This window comes from Thermobia domestica, chromosome 15, assembly GCF_964235325.1.
Source record: "Thermobia domestica chromosome 15, izTheDome1.hap1.1, whole genome shotgun sequence".
Lineage (NCBI taxonomy): Eukaryota > Metazoa > Arthropoda > Insecta > Zygentoma > Lepismatidae > Thermobia > Thermobia domestica.
In genome coordinates, this window is record NC_137468.1 from 24192909 (window position 1) to 24216447 (window position 23539).

A 23539-nucleotide genomic window follows, 5' to 3' on the forward strand; every position below is an offset into this window, starting at 1 on the left:
CCACTGCAAAGAATTACATTATTACTCATTATTCGAACTTCTGACATACCTTTGGATCATAAACATTCGCTGCACACAGTTTGTAACTCTTGAACTTCAATGTGAGTGCATCTTATACTGCACATCCTTTGTCTGTGTTATACTGATTATGTTAGTAAATCACTGAATATAAGTTTACAACGTTTTGAACGTTGTAATTTCAACACACAATACTTCGTACATAATTCAGTAACATATCCATATTAAGAAATGTATTCGTTCAACAAGCATGTTATTTGTTATTACTGGAAAACTCGTTGCTTTTAAATCTTCGCCAAAATCACTCGTCTGCTCCTCGCATCAGTATAGTTCGTTCGTATTTCGTTCATATTTCTCGTCTAGTAGTTCCGGAACGAACGAATACACATTAGTCACTGAGCGTATTCTATTATTCTACATAAATAACCTGGTTACTTCAGTTCTGAGGAAACCAATCGTAATTCGCAATTCGCGATGGTTATAGTAGCATGATATTTATTTAGTAGTGTGAGCTGGTTGAAAGGTGTTGGGTAGTGGAAGTCGTCTGACGTGAAGTTTCTGTAGGAAGATTGTGGATTGTGAATAATCTTTTGAGATGATTGGCTAATTGTTCTGACTGTACGCAAAATAAACGTATATTTAATTTTTGCCTACTATTAGATACAGTTGAGTATTGTTTAATATATTTGGCAGAAAAGTTCAACATGGCAGATTGCGGTCATTTCATCAAAACAGAATTTCCATTAATTAATGATGACCTGTACCAATACGTTGAAGGTATGTATATAAATCAGTTGTGTCAACAAAACATAAACAAAACTATTAACAAGCAAATAATTAGGTAAATTTTATCATATATATGGGCGTAGGCCAAGGTTAGTACCGCATTGAGTTCTAAATATTTTCTGATGAAATGCTTTAAAAGTGCGGAATAGAATGCACGCGGCTTTAAAATTTGAAAGATAGAAGAAAATTGAAATTATAAGTAAATATATAAATACGCATTTTGAAACCAGACGACATCATGAGACTGATAAGACTAACAATTCCGTCTTGGTTTCATTTTTTTTTTTTTTTTTAAATTTAGAATAATGTGTACAAAACTTGCAGCAGATCAATCTATGCGTTAGCGTGGATAAATTAGATAATGATTCAATTGATGTTATTTCGGACCATTTATTTTTATTAGAAGAATTTGTGATGGTGTGAATGTTGAGACATTCACATGAGTAATCGTTTTTATGGGATATCAGTTAACAGGTATATAATTCATCTGTACCCCGTTAATTGGCAATGCGCCAATAATATCATACTATAGAGGGTATCAGGGTAATATTTAAAGCAAGGAAAATGATGTGAAATAATTGTGTAATTCCTACTACAGCATGTATAATTCAACAAACGATATACAATGCTTTGAAAACTAAAAACAAATTAACAGCTTAAAAACACGTGCAGATTTGTTTTGAAGAAGAGAATCTACACCACGTAGTTATTGCGGTCACTCAGCGAGTTTCGGATCATAAACGTCATTGTAGTAAAAGGGGGTGGAGGGTTTCCTTGGCAACAGACCTTAATATTCCAAGGTTGCCGCTGTGTTTTCAGAAGGAAGGTAGCTATTTTAGTCTCGTTTCTTTGTGCGTGGAAGTTATTAAAAAAAAACACACACAGCCCTTTCCCCTTCCCAACATGCACAAACTGGGACGACAAACATATCCTTCCGTCCATCCAAACAAACCAATAGTTAGAGATTTCCTTTTACGTTAAGACTCACAGGACAGTTCCAGCTGATGACTCAGCGAGATGCGCGCGAAGTTGCAACAGCGTACCACGTGCTTCTCCAAACGTCAATTTGTTTCTAGTTCGGAAAACACTTTAGTAAATTTATCAGGAAAAATTTTAGAGATCTCTGGCCGTTCATTTTGAAACTCTGACATCTATGCAGGTAACGAAATATTTATTTTATATTATCCTGAGAATGCCGCGAGCTCTACCCATGGAAATTCACATTCGACTTGAAATAGTAAGGTGGCCCCGCGTAGCGTAGTCGCTAACGCTCTCGATTCCCGGTGGCCCGGGTTCGATCCCAACCCCCGCCAAGTGAACTTTGTGGTGGACAAACATCGTGCTCGTGGGTTTTCTCGGGGTTCTCCCGTTTCCTCCCACTTTCTTCATTCCACCATTTCACTCATCTCTCATTATCACCGTCTCCTTTAGCCTAACCGGCATAACCGTGGGACGTAAAACTTAAAGATTTCATTTTTTTTTTCGATTCCCGGTGGGGGCACTCGGTCGAAAAATTGTGACAGCTTTTTCAGGTCAGCCACCTTGAATGAGGTTTTCCTCATTCACACCAGGCAAATGCCGGGGTGGTACCTAACTTATAGGTCCCAGGTCGTTTCCTTCCTTTCCCAATCCTTTCTTCCTTCCCTTTCCCCGGATAGTGTGCTCGCCGAGGGACTTCATCCCTCAAACGTGACGGGCTAAATGACCATAAGATGCCGAGAGCCCAGAAATCTAAATCCTAAATCCTTGAAATATTGGGGTGCATCTTTTCTGTATGTGGTAAGATTGTCAGCATCTTGCATATGCATCTTGAGTTGTCAAAACCATAGTTATAACGCCAAGGTGCCTTACCTTTTTGTAGTTAATCCAATTTATGAAAAAGTACTTTGCGATGGACGTAAGTAATGAAATCCTGGAAAATAGGTGGTTTAAATTAACAGATTCCAGTTTTCATCTAATAACAATAGGCAGGGCTTTAAAAATCTTCCTTGCAAGTACTAGCCAGCCAAAAAACTCTAGCCAGAGCATTTTGCTGTCACTGTGTTTATATTCGCCGCAGGCGAGTGTTTCCCTTCCAGTAGAAGAGGTCCTAGGTCTGTTCTTAAGCTGGCCCTTCTGGTTATATTGTTAGCGTACGCACCTTTAGCGGCGCGGAAGATTCGAGTTCGACAGTTAGATATCCGATGTAGCTCATGGTTTTTTATATATATATTTTACTTTAACGTCTCACAAATATGCTCTTTTGGCTAAAGTAGACGGAGAATTAAGGAAAGTGGATGATTGTGTAATTAGTTTTATTCTGTCTTACCAGGAATCGAATCCGGGGTCATATGTACCAAAGGCATTCGCTCTAGCCACTAGACCAGCGGGGAAGGCCTTTAATTTGTAACGAAGTGACACTATAACTATTTCTGAATGCTTTCATAGCAATAAACAATTTTAAAAGAAATTGAGGCATTAATCGAACAGACGTTTCTACCAAATTTTGACACATTTCTTACATTTTCAGGTTAGGTTCGAGCTTTGTACTTCTTGTAGCAGATTATGCACTAAATAAGGAGCTCCATTACTACTACCAAATTAAATTCAGGAGGGCTCAGTTGACACATAAGTGGGGACGTATGGCATAAAAGCTACAGTGCATAAAACAAGAAACCAACTTGTGCTAGGTAGCTACTAAATAGCATAAATGCTATCTAACCCAGTCAGGGCAGGAGGACAGCAGGGTAACCCTAGCGTTAGCGAGGGTGTGCATCCGTAGGGAGCAGGCGCGTCATCGACGGGGTATATACATAAACGAGGATAGTGGAAGACCACACTTATAAAATACTTTCACTGTCACTCGAAATTTATTTCAGTGTGCTGTGCACTGACAGTAACTACTTTTATTCACACTTTCATTCCTTTACCAAAAAAAAAAAAAAAAAATGTTTCATATCCTATTTTATCTATAAATTTTCTTTTTGGTAGAACCGTCTGCTCAAGTGAACCCGAAATGGATTCTAGTGCAAGGGAATTTATATATTCATGTTAATTAAAAATGTCAGAGTACATTCTGAGCTTGATTGTTAGTGAATTTCCCAATCTGCTGAGGAAGGAATCAAAGAACACCGAAACAGTATATTAAGCATTAAACGCAATAGAGTACGTATACAAATTATTATGACAAACAGTTTCAGTGTTTCACTGACGCCTTTTTCGATGTATCTCCTTCCTTCCATTACGCTACTAACTAAGACATGGTAAAAGGTCTTTTTTCTTCTGTGGTTACTCAATATCCATGCCATAGCTTTCGTAAGTAAATATTTGATATCTTTAACACATGTGGTTTCGAATTTTTAGGCATTTTAACGAGTGGAGCAGAAGATTTTGAGGATAGCGATGAAGTGTATGATGCAATTGGCGGTGTTTTGCATGAAGTAGCAGAAGAAAAATCAGAAATAGAGATAAGGTAATTTCTTTAAATTCACTAATAGTATATATGCATTAAATATTCCAAGACGAAAATGATATACCAACTTTTTTGTATTCCTAGAAGCTGAAATTGTTTGCGGTATTTCTGTTACATAGATGAGAATCCATTCTCAAAGACCATAGAGACTTAGAATATATTATGCAGTAACATCTGCTTACTTGCTTAATATATCAGTGGAGATTTTAAATTTCTATACGAAGTAACATACTTTTTGGATGTATTCTGTTAATATCTTTAACTTTGAAAATATCCAGACTCGTAGTTGAAAAGATGCAATATGGATTTTCAATATATATTAAATGTTCAATGAAGACTTGTATACGAGGCTGCATATCCCAGATCCAGCGATATAGTGTTAGGCGCACATGCGAGAGGTTTTAGACAGCATTACATTCATAATACTATGCTCTGTATATTATGAACTTCTTTTTATAACTGCGTTTTAAGCGAATTGATTTTAGAAAAAGCTGTATCTTGTGATTGTAGATATTAATGTTTGTATTCCCTTATATTTACTTTAAGCAATGATATATTTTCGCTCTTGTGTTACAAAATTTTAAAGTATAGTTTCAATTGTTTTAAAGGAATATCTGTGAGAAGCTACTGGATATCATGAGACCAAAATCGGAGATCTCTTCTTCGGGTCCTACAAAGGTGTTGAATGCACCTGTTCACCTCGCATCAATGGCTGCTAACCTAGAGAATAATGTAGAAGAAATCAAAAGCATATGGATGATGCAAAGGGACGAAAGTTTGGTAAGTTTCTTCCTATTGTGTACACATTTTATTTAGTATTTGCTTCTATTTCAGTTTGGTGCATGTCGTAGTAAATTGTTTCGCTTATTTTCCAGAATTCGATTTAAGTAAAGCAGAATTTCGCATGATTGGTTAAAGTTTAGCGTTCCCTGTTAACACCGATGCTATATAAGACGTGGACCTGTTGTTTACATTGGAATCCGAATTACCGTGATGAGTTCTGATTTCAATCAGTTTCCACCGCGAATCCAGCACGCGCACTCTAGCCATTCGATAACAATGAAGTTTTTGTTTATTCGTAATTAGCTAGTAGATCAACTAATTTCTGACAAAGTACTGTATATGTAAAATGAATCAACAGAAAATAATGAAAACATGATCGCATGCTAAACAAAAAACCAAAAGCAGCAAACAAAATAATAATAATAATAATAATAGATAAAAACTTATGAACTCTTTCGCTCTTAATATCGTCAGATAGGTAGGGGAAGTAGGGAGAAAGCAAACTAGAGAACCAATAGATATGTAATGGTGAAATTTCCAAATTGGTAATGGAAGCTGGAATCACCCACATAGAAAACATTGTTACTTTAGAGGTGTGTTAGACATGTACACGATCTATGTTTGAAGTATATCTTTGCACTTACCACTCATATTTGTCTGGGGTAGGGCACTCGGTCGAAAAAGTGTAACACTTTTTTTCAGATCAGCCGAATTGAGTGAGGTTTTTCCTGGGTTTCCCTCATTCACACCAGGCAAATGCCGGGTTGGTACCTAACATAATGATCCCAGTCTGCTTCCTTCCTTCCCCAATTCTTTCTTCTTTCCCTTTCATTGGATCGTGTGCTCGCCGAGGCACATCATCCCTCATGTACGTGACGGGCTAAATGACCAGAGATGCCGACAGCCCAGAAATCTAATTCAAAATCCTAATCATATATCTGGGGGGGAAAAATTCAAACCTATACGTTTTTGTTGAAAGAGTAAGGGAGAAATCTGGAAAGTGAAATTACTAAAATTTCTTCCTGAGGACATTATGCTCTGTCAAAGAAATGAAGATAGAAAAACGGTTAACCTGTAAATTTACTTAAGAAATGAATACTGAGGTTCAGGTCGTAATCTCCCCCAAAATAAGAAACAAGATAGAAAGAAAAAATACTAGGTTTCGCGAACTATCAATCCTTAAACAGTAAAATGTAATTATTTCCAGAAAGTGGATCCAAAAAAACTGGAAAAGGCGGAGGCGAAGCTTCAACAGAAGCAAGAGAAGCGTAGTCAGGAGGTGAGCCGAGCGCCGCCAGTTGCTCCCAAATTAGAAAGTGCCACCGCGTCTCAGGTGATGAATAAGAAGGAGACCAAGATGGAAGCCAAAGGGACTAATCGCTCCAAGGATATTAGGATAGAAAACTTTGACGTTGCCTATGGGGACAGGTAAGACTTTCTTTAACTGTTAAGACCCTGGTGTACTTACAGTTGAATACTTGCAACAACTTACGAGAGGTACGAGTATGGTAGACAATATTATCAATAAAAGTTTACTTGGAATATATCCAGTTTAATATTACTATTTAATTTAAACGAAAACTTTAGAGAAACATTCGTCAACACAGTAAATGGTTGTATCGTGTACGCAGGTAAGATGTAATAATTACTAATTACCACTCGAATATGGACTTGTACATTTCAAGTTGTTCTGGCTTAACGGATGCATAATTAGAAACGATGGCCTCTCCTAATATCTACATACTAACAATCCATGCAACCCACAAACAATAGGTAGGATCGTGTAAGGATGTTGAGTGACAGTTAGCAATATCACAAGTGAGATGGAGGGGGAATGCGTTTAAATTCCATTGGAATAGCAACAGCAGCAATAAGTCAAGTAAGATTGGGGGGTAATTCACACCCCAAATACCTTTTTAAAAAATGTTGATTGCTACGATCGTCGTATGGCGTCTTTCGAACAAGTAGAAAAAGTTAGAAGGAATTCAAAAATTGAATTTTTTAAAATGATTTTACTTCGAAAATCTGTTTAAATGCATATCACATTAAATTACGTAGATGCTTTTAAATAGACATAATGATCATAATGCCATTTATAGTTATTTGATATCTGAAACTATTCTTAAGATGTGAAACAAGAAATTGTAAAATTTGATACATTGCTTAAAATGGCATATTTGTGGGAACTTTCTAAGAATTTTTTTGATTTACTTTGCTTCTATAACATTACAGCAATACTTTGTAGTAGGTGTAATTACAATAAGTTTTCGGAATTACATAATTTCAAGCAATGTTTCATACTTCAAATATTTTTTTACCATATTTCCAGAACGTTTTCAGATATCAAATTACTGTAAACGGCATAGTGATCTTCACATCTACTGAAAAACACCTATTCAGTTGGATAAGGTATTTGTCTAAGCATTTTTTCGAAATAAAGGCTTTTGATAAAAGTCAAATTTTCAATCTCTTTAACTGTATTCGTCGAAATCTGTCACATCATGATCATAATATTAAACACTAAAGAACTTAGGATGTGCATTGCCCCGCTGTGTCTTATCTGCGTTATTACTGTTGTACAGGACACCAAATTTGGATGTTTATGATACCATAGCGTCCTTGGTTTGCAGTACTGTATGACGAGTGTGATATTGTATGTTTTAGCTTTACATATAGATTTGAAATATGTATTTGGTCTAGGAATTAATTCGTGAGGGTGGACAAGAGATGGCGCAACGAACGGAGCGTCCCACAGTTCCGTGTATCCACACATGTGTTGCAAACCCCTGTCATCGCGTATCGTTCGTAGTATAGGGCAGTGGATTAAAGCGTCAACAACACCAGTTTGTAGTTAAGTGAACATGGCGAAATTTGTGCCTGATAAAGTGTTTTTGCGGGGTGTCCTGCTGCATTACTTTAACATGCAGAAAAGTGCGACTGAAAGTCATCGTATTTTGGTGGAAGTGTATGGTGACCATGCTCTAGCTGAGCGAACGTGTCAGAAGTGGTTTGCACGGTTTAGAACACGGTTTAGAATCCGTACATTGCCTGACAGATGGGCGAAAGTGGTGGCTAGCGATGGACAATATTTTTCTTAAGGTATTTATGTATTTTGTGTTTGTACTACAGCTTTAATGTGTGCGTACCAACCGCACGAATTAATTCCTAGACCAAATAATAACCTGACGTACTGCCATTTGAAAAAAATACAACTTCATGTTGGCGTAGGAACACTGTTAACCTTGTGACATCAGAGTATGTCGGGCAATATCCTCCCTCCCTGCCGATATTTACAGTATTTTTCGTCCATTAGGCAAAATGTACGTCCTTTTCAATCCTCTTTCCATTTGTCAGCCCTCTTCTTCTTCACTCAGGGTGGGAAGCTCAATGTTCATAAGGTTGGACACTATCCCAGTAGAAGGAAATCACTCTATGTATACACAGAGAGAACAAATAAAAAGTACAGGGCTCATAGCGAGTCACTTTTTTAACTAAAAGTTACCTTTTTTGAAGTTGGTCACTTAAAGTTACTTTTTTCCAAATTTTTCACTAAAAGTTACTTTTTTGGGAGGTAAAGTGACTTTTCGTGTGATTTATGTTTTGCATTGGCAGTTTTCTAAGAAAAATATGAAAATAAATGGAAAAAGGCAGAAACTTGTTACTCATTACTCTTCTGAAAGCTTCAATACTTGCTGCCACATGTGAAACAGTCAGCTTTTATTCTTTCTAAAGCACAGTGGATAGTTGGTGGATGCTTAAGCTCTCAAGGTGGGGTTGAGAACCCTTCATGTCTATTCTCTATTCTGTCATAATAGTCTTTTAGTTTTCTCTCGTAATAGTTAACGCTCCGCTCAACGTTGTGTGTTTGTGCGGTTCATCATATTCGTCTTGTGTTATGCTTCTTGTATATTCTTCTTAAGAGTAGGTGATGAATTTGAATATTTCATGGCTTTGGGAACTCTCAATGCTAAGTTAAATATAATGTCTGGGATGAAGAAATTCGGAAATAGGCCAGAACTGGTTCCACTTACTCAGAAGCTTCTTACATCTGCTAAGTATGCTTACCGTAACTACAAAGCGTACTTAGAAAACCTTAAAAAAGGAGGAAGATCAAAAAGAAGAAAAGATGAAACAAAACAAAAAACAAAAAGAGAGGTGATAGAGAAATTGACAAAGGAAAAAAGGGACATGATGAGGTTTTGGTCACTTTTCAACTATTTACAAGAGACCAGACCACTTGAGCCCCGAAAGTACTAAAATACCACTAAAAAATCAGTATGTGGAAATATAATTATCGATATTGACGATAATAATTTCTGCACATATTGCTAACGATGTTTACACAAATGGAAGAGTTTATCACCGAAAATCTCTTCCAACGATTATTCAGTTCATACTGGAGATTTTTACAAACTTTGGAATTTGAACGTATTTTTCTATGTATCATCGTGGTATAAAAAATTGTACGTATGAATAGAGCGTTATTTAGCTCAATCTAATTCTTTTCTTTATTGCTATGTTGCTAAAAGTTAAATACTTTCGTTTGGAATACTGAATGTCTGAAGTAGCGCCAATAGTTGAGTCACTCTCAGATAACAAGATGTGAATATTTGCAGTTTTCTGGTGAACTAATTTCTTATATCAGATCTTAATTTGTCAATACAAAATTAATTGATATTTCATTTTTCTTATTCACAGAGTACTGCTTGCAGGTGCCGATCTGACCCTTGTGTTCGGTAGAAGATACGGATTAGTTGGTCGAAATGGAATGGGTAAAACTACTCTCTTGCGGATGATTTCTAGGTTCGTATCAAAATGCATTATTTTATTGACAATGTCAGCAGTTTAAAAGGGATTGTGTCTTTGTAACTTATTACATACCAGCTGTTTCAGATTCGATGTTTAAAGCTTGTGATACTTGAAAGTAACTTAAAACCAAGTCTTCAATAAATGAGTATTGAATTTAGATATGGATTGTTTATTGACTTTTGTTTGTTTATTTTTAAAGCGAATGAATAAATTAATATATTTCAGTTTCAGCACAAGGTATATATATATATATATATAGGGTGACCAAAAAGTAGGTATACACCACTGCATTGATCAAGTATGACATTCTAGTTTATGAGTTTATTTGCTTCGACTGTTCCGAGCTTAAGCTATAAGTAAAAAGACATTAAGAACAAATAATAAAGAAACTAGGTCTACCTGTTTGATAACAATAAGAAATGATATGAAATACAGTGAGCTAGTCAGTACGGGACTGTATACCTACTTTTGGGCCACCCTGTATATATATATATATATATATATATATATATATATATATATATATATATATATATATAATATGTATGTGTTTTTTTTTCAAAAATAAGTTTTTGAATATATGTTTATGATGCATTTTTTTTTTTTTTTGTAATGAATTTCAGTGCTCAGTTGAGGATTCCATCCCACATCTCTATTCTCCACGTTGAACAGGAGGTAGTAGGAGACGATACACCAGCTCTTCAAAGTGTGCTTGAATGTGATACGGTACGTGAAGAATTGCTTCAGAGGGAGAGAGACCTTAGTGCCAAAATCAATGCAGGGTAAGGAGAAGAAGTTTATTGTATTTTTTATATGTCTTTTGGCCGTGAATGAGTGTTGTATTCAATTTTTTTTTAACGTGATATTAACGTAACGTGTGGCCACATAGTTACAAACTCATAGCTTGCTTTTCATGTTCAATCGCCATATTACACCATGAACACAAACACTCCAATCGCAAACTGGAATAAGATAAATAATTTATTCCATTAACAACTAAAATCGTTCACTGTTCATTTCAGTAACTATTAATGAAAGAGGAACCTAAATATATGAGGAAACTTTTAGAAGTGAACAGTAAATGCTTTTAGCTTCGTGTAAAATAAAAGAGACGTACTACAGGTAATTACAAGCAATCAGCTGGTTACTTTGAATACAAAATACAACTACCCGATGAAATGGTAAAATTAGACGCTTCAGAGGAAAGTTATTGTATCATTTTCTAATAGTAATGATTGTTGACAAAACCATAGTATATTGATAATTTAACCTCATAAATATATAAACAATTTATTATATTAGTTCTACCGCAAAATAGTGCGGGAAAACAACTCTGGCCTTATATTTCAGTACCATCCTTACATGCGAAACACTGATACGTATGACAGTACATAATTTTTTGTGAAATATGTTATTTTTTTCCCTTAAGATATTCGTTTACAGAAGAGTATTTATTGACTGCAAAAGCACCTTAAGTTTTGTTCTGAAATATGAATATTCTGTATGTTATTTTATTGTAGGTGCAATGATCCAGAAATAAATACTGCATTGTCTGAAGTTTATGCAGAACTCCAAAACATAGAAGCAGATAAAGCACCTGCTCGAGCGAGTGTAATCCTGGCAGGTTTAGGTTTTCTTCCCGAAATGCAGCAACAACCAACTAAACAATTCTCAGGTGGCTGGAGAATGAGGCTTGCGTTAGCGAGGGCCCTGTTTTCACAGTAAGTAAATAAACTGGGTTACATTTGCTTTGAGTGATTTCTGTTTTCAGATGCACATCCTTTTATTCATAGTCGGAAGTAGAGAAAAATTCTAATAGATTAGATTGTACCCGAGGCGGAAATGGAAAATTAATTATTTACCAGGAAATAGTAAAGAATAGAAAAGAAGCAATGTATGTTTCTGAATCAAAAACTACCCACATATTTTTAAATAAGAGATTAAAAAAAAAATCTAGATCACCTACTGGGTATGTTGCAGGATTTACTACTAAAGTACACTAAATATCAAATCCCTTTGTTTTCGTTAGTGGAAGGGTCTATTGAATCTTCGAACATTCAAGGCTAGGACGGTAGGCGAGGAAAAGAGTTAATTAATGGAAGCTTGTGATTCCATTCAGTAAAGAAACTCTACATCATATGTCTCGAAAACAAGATTTATTTATTTTTTTTATTTATTTATTTATTTTATTTTATTTTATTTTATTTTATTTATTTTTTTTTTTAGCTCAAAATTGCAGGAAAAACCACGTCTTGGATTCAGAAATATACGGAATTAAAGAATTCTGAGTGAAGCGTCCAGCTGAGCGCGGCTGAAGCTTATCAATAGTTCTAGCAGTCAAGGATGACAAGATTGGTTACCGTAGTCATGCATGAATTTAGCAGTTTCATTCGGATTCTGATGAACATTTATTAATCTTTTAAAAATGGGCCAGATTGTACCTGTGCTAAAATATACACAATTTGTGCTTTATAATTTTTACAATAATTATTTATGCGTTAGTAAGTGTGAAATGTGTTCTGGCTCGGTAATAGACTCCTAATCTCTAATATAGGGGGACGCAGGTTTGATTTTAGCCTTGTTGGTTCTGATCGACAAACATAATCCGTGAGTGTTCCTTGTAACATTTTCTTTCCTGCTTTCTTCTATTACTCCACTACCTGAAATACTCGTTCTTCGCGAGGGGTAAGGGGTGAATAAAGTTTATACAATATATCATATTTAAAAGTATAGAAATGAGTGAAATAGATAAATAAGGAAGAGCAACCGCTTCGGCCTTATCCCTGTCAATTCCTGGGACAGCTGGCATGTTCCGTTTTGCCTAAACTTGGGCTTAAATGTCGTAAAGATTGTCACCAAACAGCTTGGCGATCCCAAAAGTTATGGATTCGATACTAATATTGGTCATTTTGGGTATGCTATTTTTACCCTCTTCTCCCGATGATGATGGAGCCTAAAATTGGACTTAAACGTCGTCGAGACTTTCAATATTTATCTCAGAGACAGAGAAAACTATGGATTTGACACTGATATCCGTCGGAAGCTCCCTCGTCACTAAATATTTGACTACGTGCCTTTGGGGGGGAGACACGGGTTAAGTTCCCAGCGAGAGCTCATGTGGTTCGGCCCCGCGGTTAAGGTATAGGTCAAGACGCTCAACTTCACCACTGGTAATATCCGTCGTCCTCCTTTTATACATACGGAGTGCGGTGGCTCAGTGGTAGAGCGTTCACCTCCGGTGCTTGGGGTCCCTGATTCGATCCCAGCTCGAGCCGATTGGACTTTGTTATGAACAAACACCGTGCTCGTGGGTTTTCTTAGGATTCTCCCGTTCCTCCCACTTTATTCATTCCACCATTTCATTTATTTCTCACCATCACCGTCTTCTTTAGCCTAACCGGCATAAACGTGGGACGCAAGGCTCAGAGATTTCATTTCATTTTCCTATTATACATACATTTTGACCCCCTCCAATCTCCCCCAAGCCAAAAATCTATCTGCGTATCAAATTTGGTGGCTGTAGGTCACTCCTTTCTATGCGAAAAATCTGACATACTCATTCATTGTTTTATATACTGTATAAATATAGATTAATTGGTTGAACGTGCACTTGTATTTACCCATGATGCATGCTCCCGGTGCGGTTGTCATTACAGATACTTGTCTGTGGTACAAGCAAAATTCGAAAACACGGTGGCTCCATGGTACAACGCATATCTCTGGTTCGACTTCCTGTCACGAGGGTTTGAGGTGAGCAACGTCCTATCGGTCACTTTTCTGTCGGTTCCCCTGTTTCTCCCACATTTTAATTCCATCAATAATTCCATGATCATTCAGTTTAATTAATCACTCGATTTCTGTAGCCTAACGAGCATAATCGTGGAATGTAAAACAAATTTCATATCAAACAAGGTTCGGATCCCATCTTACGCTGCAGATCCCGTCTCATATAGCGTGACGCTGATCCAGTGCGTAAAGCCAATGGGGTGTGAGATATACTGAGAAAGATAAGTAAGCGTCCGAGGCTTTTTGTTGAAACCTAGGCTTGGAATGATCAGAAACGAAACCAATAATACTTTTATGAGAAATGTTGAGAAGGTAAATTGGAAAAGGATGGATGAAGGATCTATGCGTAAACTAATATAAAGTAAAGGTAACTTTACTTTGTTCTGATGCGTGTTGTTTATTTATATGTCGATTATTTCAACTTTTTCATTAGTGAAGTTGTTGACATGTATCCAGAAGAAGATTCAGTTGTAGACAAGTTAAAATTATCGATATACTAGCTTCAATTACCCGTTTCGCTGGGTTAAATTAAGAAAAAATAGTAATATGTTCCGTTAGTCAGTCACTTTTTACTATTACTAAAGCGCTCCTTGATATTGCTTATTTTCGATTACTTCTATATATACCCCTCCCCACATGTTGCGGAGCACAGCATCGGAAGTGTAATTGTTCATCTGAGTGACCCCGTTAACTATGAATTGAACACTGATATTGGTCATTTCGATCATTTTTGTATATCTTCCCCTCCCCTTCCCCAAGTTGCTTGGCTGAATTTGAATTTAAACGGCATCAGAAGTGTCATTGTTCATCTCAGACCCCGAAAACTATTGATTCGACACTAATATCGGTCATTTTCGATCATTTTTAGATGTCTCTCCCCTCTCCACCTATAAATTAACCGTCAACGGTTGTAAATTTGATCGAGATCTGTCCGGTGGTTTAAGAGTTATAAAGTTTTATTTATTTTTATATATCTCCTCCTTATTATCCTCCCCTAAGTTCTACCGTCAAAGGGAAATGATAAAAAAAACATTCAGGCCCGAATCTCATTTATGTTAAAAATTTGATTGAAATTGCTCATTTAAGAGTTATTAAGTTTTATTTTTTTTTTTTTAACTCTCCCTCCCCTAAGTTCCATCATCAGAGTGAATAGATAAATACCGTTCCAGGTCCGAACCTCATTCTGTTAAAAATTTGATCGAGATCGGTCGGGTGGTTCATGAGTATTGATGTCGCAAAGACAATCACTTTATAATTATTATTATCTCTTTACATATATCTCCCCCTGCCCTACGTTGCACCGTCAAAGTTAAATGACGGAAATTATCCCGGGAACGAACGTCATCTATGTTGAAAATATGATCGAAATCGGTTGGGTGGTCCAATAGCTAAGTTTTATTTATTTTTATATATAAATATCCACTCCCCTAGGTTCCACCGTCAAAGTAAAAATGTTTTTAAAAATCCAGGCCCGAACCTCATCTATGTTGAAAATTTGATTGGTATCGATCGGGTGATTCAAGAGTTATTAACTCACGAATATAGCTACTTTTATTTTTATATAAATTGATTTTAGTATATCTCTTCCCTCCCCTCTGTTGCTCCGTCAAAGTGAAATGATTAAAAAAAAAAAAAAAAAGACACGAACCTCATCTATGTTGAAAATTTGATCGAGATTGGTCGTTTGGTTATTATTAAGTTTTATCAATCTTTTTAATCTTTTTATAACTCCCCTTCCCTTAAGTTGTGCCGTCAAAGTGAATAGTTAAAAACACTCCCAGGCCAGAACCGCATCTACGTCAAAAATTTGATTGAGATCGGTTGGACGGTTCAAGAGATTGAGTCACTTTTATTTTTATAATTCTTTATAATGTATTATTTTACTTAAAACGAGTGTGTAGTGATGACCTTAACAAAGAATTAAGGAGTTCGGAGAAGAGTGGGTAAAGTGATACCTGACTTGCATCTCTGTTAATAATCACTGCTGCTGTATGTACTACTTCGTTTAGTTTCCTTTGTCGAATAGTTTCGTAGTCTTGATTGTGAATAGTATTAGTCATCGTCCGTCCTTGTCTTCTTCATTGGTCGCTATCCGTCTATTGTCATCTGGCTAACGATCCAAGCTAAGATTTGGTGGAGATCAGAATGAGTCCAGGACAGAGGCATGAATAGTAACGTAAATGGAAATCTCTGACATTGGCAACGAGGTCATATAAATGAATGAGCTGCTGGCGTGTTTCTGGACGATGTATCAATAACATGGAACTTCCAGATAAGAGTAGTGTACAACTCAAGCTCAAACATGTAGGAAGGGATTTAAAATATTGAGGATAAAAGAGAAGGTGAAGTAGAAAGAAGGGAATCTCTGTGACTTTATTACCACAACAGCAGATTTTTATATATAATGTAAAAACAGCTTTCATATAGAATATTTCATAAAGAATCGTCCGATTTCATAATGCTTTATCTTACACATTCATGTACCTTAGGGTCGAATTTAAAATACGCATAGGAATATGAAGTTCTCATTTATGTTATTCAATATGTCCTCTACCAGACAGCACGGAATACTTCTAGACAACATACTTGTCCCATACGAGTATGTCTGGTATTACTGCAGGTACTGCTGTTGCTATGGTGTCGCTGTTCGTCCAGAGATATTAGGATGAAAGGCACATGGGTGAAGTCTTTCACAGACCGCCTTAAATAATCATAAACTACGATGAGACTACCGTGGAGGCTAGTAGTGTCATGTAAGAGTAGCGAGCCCCTTATGACCGATCCATCATTGAGTCAGCTTATCTTTTAGAAATGTTTTAACAAGCAGGTGCCAGTGCGGCGATGCTGCATCCTATTCGAAAACGAATTTTTGGAACATTCTGGCAATTGTCGAAATAGCTCTCCAACATATTCAGATATGGCATTCCTATTTTTCGCAAAAACAGTACTGATCATTAACATTTTTTCGGGAAATGGCGCAAAATACATTAGGCTTTGGGGAGTCTCTTTTATGCTCGACTGTGGCATGTGGCTGCTTCGTTCCCCATATTCTTACGTTGTAACGGTTCACTTTTTCATTTTAGTGAACCTAGCCGTATCACTGAACAAAAGTGAAATGAAATCGTTGAATTTTACGCCCCACGGTTATGCCGGCTACGCTAAAGGAGACGGTGATGATGAAAAATGAATGAAATGGTTGAATGAAGGGAGAAGAAACGGGAAAACTCCGAGGAAAACCCACGCACACGGTGTTTGTCCACCACAAAGTTAACTTGGCGCGAGCTGGGATCGAACCTGGGACTCTATGCACCAGAGACGAACGCTCTACCAAACAGTAAACGTGAAAAATCATCTTCCATGTTTACACCCAGATTAAATTCATAGAACTCTGCACGTCGCAGTTTATCACCATCATTAAGGGCTTGTAGCAGTTGAACCCTATATTATTCAAATCACAAACGTTGCCAAATTTCTCACCAGACAAATCAATGAAGAATGACTGGATCTCTTCTGGCACGGCAAGTAGGCTTCTGTAGAGTGCGTATAAAACTCTGCTGAATGCACTATAGCTCTTGGTTGGGCACATGGGCCGACTAAGGATTTTCCCGTACATAAACAACCATTGTCTTGAAACTGTTGATGCAAACATCGAATGCTCTGAGCTGTAGAAGATACTGTGCGGTATTGTCGACGAAAACCACGCTGCGTAGTTATACAATTGTTGACACGGAGAAAACAAAACTTTTTTTTTGTTCCTGTGTTGTCGCCATCTTGACTCGATACATACTGGTGCTGAACGACCGAACTAGCCGCAGCAGGAAGACTCTACTTGTAGCTTGCAAATAGCGGCAGGGGAAACTTCTGATTCCCAAGTGTACTTTAAAATTTACCCCAGTATTTTATATGCATGCATGTGAATCCGATGAGTTTATTTGAAACACCTCGTATTTCATTACTGAAGTTAACGTTTATGGCCAATGGATATTTCTCTGACAATGATGACGTGTAGTCCATTTTGTTCTCATAATGTGCCTCCATAGTGTTCTCATTGAATAAATTATGAATCGCCCTGTATTTCTGTATTTCTTAGGGGACACGGTGCCTCAGTGGTAGAGCGCTTACCTCTCGTGCGTGGAGTTTCTGGTTCGATCTCTGCCAAGTGATTTTGTGTTGGGCAGCATCGTGTCCATGAATTTCCTTAGATATCCGTCTCCTTTATCCTAAAGGGCATAATCGTGGGATGTTAAACTGAAAGATTTCGTTTTCCTGTATTGCTTAGAATACCTTTATTTTGAATGCCGTACTCCCCTTACTTGGAATAAACCATGTAATCTCTGTGGTCGAAAGAGACGTTAAACTTCAAACAATCAAGTCATTAACCAGGAGGGAGCTCAAATGTGTGTTTATTATCATGTTTTAGTCCTCGTACAGGACAAATATAGAACACAGCTAAAGGTTTATTTTCATTTGTAGATGTGCAGGTATATTTGATAACAAGATTATAGAATATATACAAATTGCTCTCTTGCTTCCATAGTTTTGTTTTCCTATGTGATACGGAAGCTTGACTGTACGTTTGAAGTAAGGCTTATAAAAGATACATTAGTTCTTATTGAGCAATATTGTTTACTATTTTTTCTTCTTTCTTTAGGCCCGACCTCCTGCTTCTTGATGAACCTACCAATATGTTGGATATAAAAGCAATAATATGGTTAGAGAATTATTTACAACATTGGCCGACGACGTTGCTGGTAGTATCTCACGACCGTAATTTCTTAGATACAGTTCCAACGGATATTTTACATCTACATAGCCAAAGAATAGATGCATATAGGTAAGCTGATGCTTTACTGATGTTTTAACCAGGAATTAACAATTGTCAAACATCTTGACTGTGAAACCTTATGTTAAATACAATATTTCTCGATTGGTGCTTTGTATCGAAAGTGAAAGACATTTGAGTTATGATACTAATCATTATTTGCATTGGTGATATAACAAAATTTTGAAAAAATCCTTTGATAAACCAAATATAAAGAGTAAAAAATCTGGATTACTGACGATTTCTCCGTAAATAGTAATTGTTAAATATATAGTGTATAAAATTTAGATTACTAATTTCCTTTGGATGTTTTCTTGCTTTTTATTTTTTTTATTCGTAATTTTTATATTTATATTTCAGTTACGTTCTATTCACAGCATATGTGGATTCTCACTGGGTGTTGAATAAACATATACTTAATAATATTTAAAGACTGTTCTGTGATCTACAAGGCGTTATCGCTATCTTGGATTTATACTAACAGAATTACATAACCTGATGATTTTATTTTTAATTACTTTTTATTTATTTACTTATGTGCTTTTAAAATTTTATGTCTTATCAGTAACTGCGAATACCAAAAATTGTGTTTAAATTTATCCATTGTTCAAGTAGGCAGAAGGTAATCCTTGACAACAGTAAGCACTGAATGCTTAATAATCTCTGTTAAGTCGGAAGTGCTAGGGGACTGTCAAGATCATGATTCCTTAAGTTCGGAAGAGCGCATGCTGCAATGTTTTGTTTCACGCTTATATACGTGAATATTCCGTGACAAAATACGTCACAGCACGCCTTATTCCGAACATGAGGAAACGTAAAGCTGGCGATCCCTAACGCTTCAGACAACTTGCCGAAACATCTCGTGTCCACTGTAGTCAAGGCTTATCTTCTGCCTACTTTGAATTCACCTTGAAATCAGAGCATATCAAAAAATTTCTGTTGAGAGCATGTCTAGGAATTATACCCTGTAGGGAAACCACTACACACTCACTATACATTAATGGAATGTGCATTTTTGAATGGCATATGTATGACTTCCTTTACGCTGATATAGGCCACCATTCCACAATTTTGGGCAGCCTTAGCTCTGAAACTATACTCTTTTCCCCACAAGTTCATTATAAACTTTTTCTTATTTTGATTATAAAAGAAGATAAATAATCTAGTGTTCTGAATTTATGGGATTCAAAAAGAAACAAACAACCACTCCAAACTTTTGCAAACATTTATTTGAACACGAATATAATATTACTTAAGTCTATATTTTGCACAAATTTGAATACACACATTCAAATTGCTCTGTATTCGTACAAGAAAAGTCCTTATACGAACAGAGGTAATTTAAGCAGGTCTTGGGATATTTAAACATAAAAACAAATTGTAATTACAGTAAAAAAGATTTTTATTTAAAAATAAATAAGATTACAAATTTCTCCAATCTTGTTTTCCAAAACTTATTTTCAAACAGGACTTCCTGGCAATATTATTGCCTCATGAAACAAAAGCAAGACAAGCATTATAATAATCATATTAAGTATATAATTAATTATTTAATTTTTTAGTATAATTGAAAAGGGGAACTCAGAGGTTATCCTTTATCTAGCATCACCTTACACACAAAACTACCCATTTTAGAACATTCCTAGTACACTCCGGTGATAGCTTCAGCGTTGTAGTGAGTTGAAGTACAAGTTAAAATACATGCTCGAGATATTAGGCAAGTTTTCATATTTCTTATGAAAATGTGTTCTGTGTTAAGCATCACAAAGTGACTTCAGGAATGAAATGTGTCGCTGTTTAGGGAATGGAGTGGGTAGCATAGTGGATAGTATACCGACACAGTAAGTCGGAGACCCGTCATCGATTCTCAATGCGGTCACATTTTTTTACTTCTTGAATTTTTATTGAATTCACATTTATGCAGGTTATGGTGAAAATATAACGTTGTTTCCACCATTTTTCATGTAATCCGCATAAGACACATGAATAAAATTAAAATGTCTGAATAGAACTAATATTTATTTTTTTCATCTTTTAAAGGGGTAATTATGATAATTTCGAGAAGACGAGGACAGAGAAACTCAAGAACCAGCAACGAGAATATGAAGCCCAACAACAACACAGAGCGCATGTACAGGAATTCATTGATAAGTTCCGTTACAATGCCAATCGTGCCTCTCTTGTACAGAGTAAAATCAAGATGCTAGAGAAATTGTAAGTAGTGAGTTTTGCTGCATGTACATTATCTATACTGATCATTCTGTTTGTTTATATTTACATGTCTTTTATACAGGGTATTTCTAAAAGAATGGCTCATTTTAAAAGTCCATATGTATTGATAAAAACATTACAAAAGTGAGATAAATTGCAAAATGTTCACAGAATCTTCAAGTTTTAGCTATGCTATTACAAATGCTCTGTGTGTCCACCAGCAGCAGAATTACTCTCAAACGTTTGCCGAATTCTTTCTACCATTTCACCGGAAGTGTGAGGCCGACCTGGACTCTTACCTTTGCACAAAAATCCTGTCTCTTCAAATTGGCGATACCAACGATGAATGTTTTTGGGAGCAGGCGGATCAATACCAAAACATCGACGAAAAGCACGCTGGATCGAAATCACTGACTCAGTATTTGGAATCTGCAGCACATAAAACGCCTTCTACTGAGCGGACGCCATCTTATTTCTGACTGACTGCAAACTGAGAAGACTCATTGACTGATATCTAACGGAGATTTTCTGAAACTCTAGGTCACGTCCATTCAAACTACACTCATGACCGTCCAAAATCAGGTCATTCTCTTTGAAACACGGTGTATTTTTCATTTTGTGCGAGTGGAGGTGAGTGTCACTATAGCTCAGTGACTGTAAAAAGGAAAAGTAATATTTACGTATGGAAGGTGAGCTAAGTAGTCACTTAGGGAAGGGAAGAAGGTAATGTGTACGTATAGAAAGTAAGGTAGCTATTTTAGGAAAGAGAAAAAGATGGTACTTACTGTGGAAGGTAAGTTAATATTTACTTAGGAAAGGGAAAAAGATAATATTTACTTATGGGAGATAAGTTAGGTGTTTACTTAAGAAAGGGAAGGTCATATTTGCTTACGGAAGGGTTAGCTATTTGCTTAGGAAAGGGAAGAAGGCAAGTTCATCGTGGAGTTTAGTTCCATTCTGAGCGAAACATTGACACTAGATTTGACGAACTTCAGTGGCCCATTATCAAAACTGTAATGATGACATAAATCATATTAGGTGTTTGTATTCTCTTCTCCTATTAAATAAACTATTATTATTTGTTACTTAAAAAAATATTTTCTTTTATATCCGTAACTTCAACAGATCAATAGCAAAAACGTAAGTTTCTCAATATCTCTCGTGATAAACTCTCATATTTCTTGTGTATGATTCAATTCACACAATTCTATCCATCCTTATTTGCCTAACATTGTTATTTGGTAACTAATAATTACATTTTCTTTTTAATTGTAATCAAAATAAACGTGGTACTTCCCATTTTTCTCTCATTATATATAAGTTTCTCTGAATAAATGATAAAAAGAGAGACTATATATTGCTCTAATAGTTTTTCAGTTTCATGGGATCGAACTAATAATGTGTTTACGTAAAGACAGAAGTCGACGCATTTTTAATCAAATTATTGGACAGATAAGTGAAGTATTTACTTCGTTGATTGCGTCTGTAAGAGATTTCCTGAACAGTTTCGACCATTTATTTTGTGGCTTTGTTCATCAGATTAAATCTCTCGCATGAAAATCGAATCACTTTAAGAACACATTGTGGTCTTCGTAGTAAAGGTTTAAAATCATAATATCTCTTGATATACTGGTTGTGTATTTAGAAAATTATTTTACAGTGATTGCTTTATGAAAGAATAAAGATTTAACAGTTCGTCTATATATACTAGCAATCTTTTACTCCGAGTTTTTCAAACCGTTCTTGAGAGACAGCATTCCATGTTTGTTTCTGCTTTCGGTAGCTGACTTTCATCGGTCTCATTCAAGTTTGGTAACTCATTGAAGTAGATCGTTAATGAGGTTTGTAGTAATGTCCAGATCTAGTGAGTCAGTCCTAAGAAGTGAAATTGCTCATCAGTTTCTGCTTTTGATCTCGGCAACACGAGTCAGAACCAAGTTTTGCCACCAGAGATCTTCATGCTGATGTTGGTTGAAATCGGTTGGACCATTCCTGGGAAATACAAGTTATACAAGATAACACATCATCAAAAGATAACAGTTAGTATAAATAAACAAATAATTTATTGTAATAAAGAGTGAAATTTCTTACCTTAATTGTGCAAGTTTAATTTATCATTGGCGATAATTTCGATTGAATGTTCTGCAACAGTCTACAGGGCAATTCCTCAAACACTAACACGAACGAATAGTCCTGTAGGTCGTTGTAGAACATTTAACCGAAATTATCGCCAACGTTAAATTTACGCAATCAAGGCAAGAAATGTCACTCTTGTTAATAAAATGTGCATAAAGATGCGAACCTTAACGTATTAATATAAATTATTCTTCTAAAAAAAGGACGACAAAAAATCATCTTCCATATGCAGATAAAAGAGTATTCCCTCAGAAATACATACTATTTATTGAACAGCGGTAGTTATTGTTGAAGCTGAAAAAAAGAAGGGGGAGGTCTCTCCCAAGAGAATCAATATTGGTTAATAATTTTACAGATGCTAATTTGTATTTATTACTGTTATTGGAACTTACAAATGCGATACAATAATTAGAAAATAGTGTCCATGTGTAACATAGAAAGCCTTCTGCTTTGTATTTAAAGTACTATTAGAGTTACATAAACGAGTGTTCAAAATGCCAAGGTCTTATATTTAGGTCTTACTAGAAATTAGATATAAGAATTCATAATTCTGTGATAAACTAAGATGGTAACTCTTAGTACTGAAAATTAATTTAAAACAGCTGATAGAGATACAAGACCAGACCTTTATCTTTTTATTTAACCACCCTTCTGAGCTCCGAAGACAAGATGTTCACTCTTGAAAGGTATGTTCCTGTATAGTTTCTTCAATGAATGATGTTACTTATAATTGTCGT

General features: G+C 35.9%; 2 protein-coding genes across 5 annotated transcripts in view; one reads left to right on the plus strand and one right to left on the minus strand.

Moving 5' to 3' along the window:
* The window catches only part of LOC145672125 (eukaryotic translation initiation factor 3 subunit I-like), a 44011-nt gene extending 43643 nt beyond the window's left edge, over positions 1 to 368 (minus strand). For all 3 annotated transcript variants that reach the window (XM_081741415.1, XM_081741417.1, XM_081741416.1), the window contains exon 1: positions 50 to 368. The gene's annotated coding sequence lies outside the window, so the exon portion shown is untranslated. The remainder of the gene's footprint in view (positions 1 to 49) is intronic.
* Positions 369 to 512: 144 nt separating this feature from the next.
* LOC145672124 (ATP-binding cassette sub-family F member 3) overlaps positions 513 to 23539 on the plus strand; it is a 34209-nt gene continuing 11182 nt past the window's right edge. The window contains exons 1-9 of one of the 2 annotated variants that reach the window (XM_081741413.1): positions 513 to 795; positions 4147 to 4255; positions 4864 to 5035; positions 6246 to 6466; positions 9737 to 9841; positions 10471 to 10629; positions 11368 to 11568; positions 18285 to 18467; positions 20496 to 20669. In XM_081741413.1, coding sequence (XP_081597539.1) covers positions 723 to 795; positions 4147 to 4255; positions 4864 to 5035; positions 6246 to 6466; positions 9737 to 9841; positions 10471 to 10629; positions 11368 to 11568; positions 18285 to 18467; positions 20496 to 20669 — 1397 coding nt within the window. In that variant the 5' untranslated portion in view covers positions 513 to 722. Of the gene's footprint in view, positions 796 to 1943; positions 1964 to 4146; positions 4256 to 4863; positions 5036 to 6245; positions 6467 to 9736; positions 9842 to 10470; positions 10630 to 11367; positions 11569 to 18284; positions 18468 to 20495; positions 20670 to 23539 lie in introns of those variants that run through there. The other variant, XM_081741414.1, reaches the window with a different exon arrangement.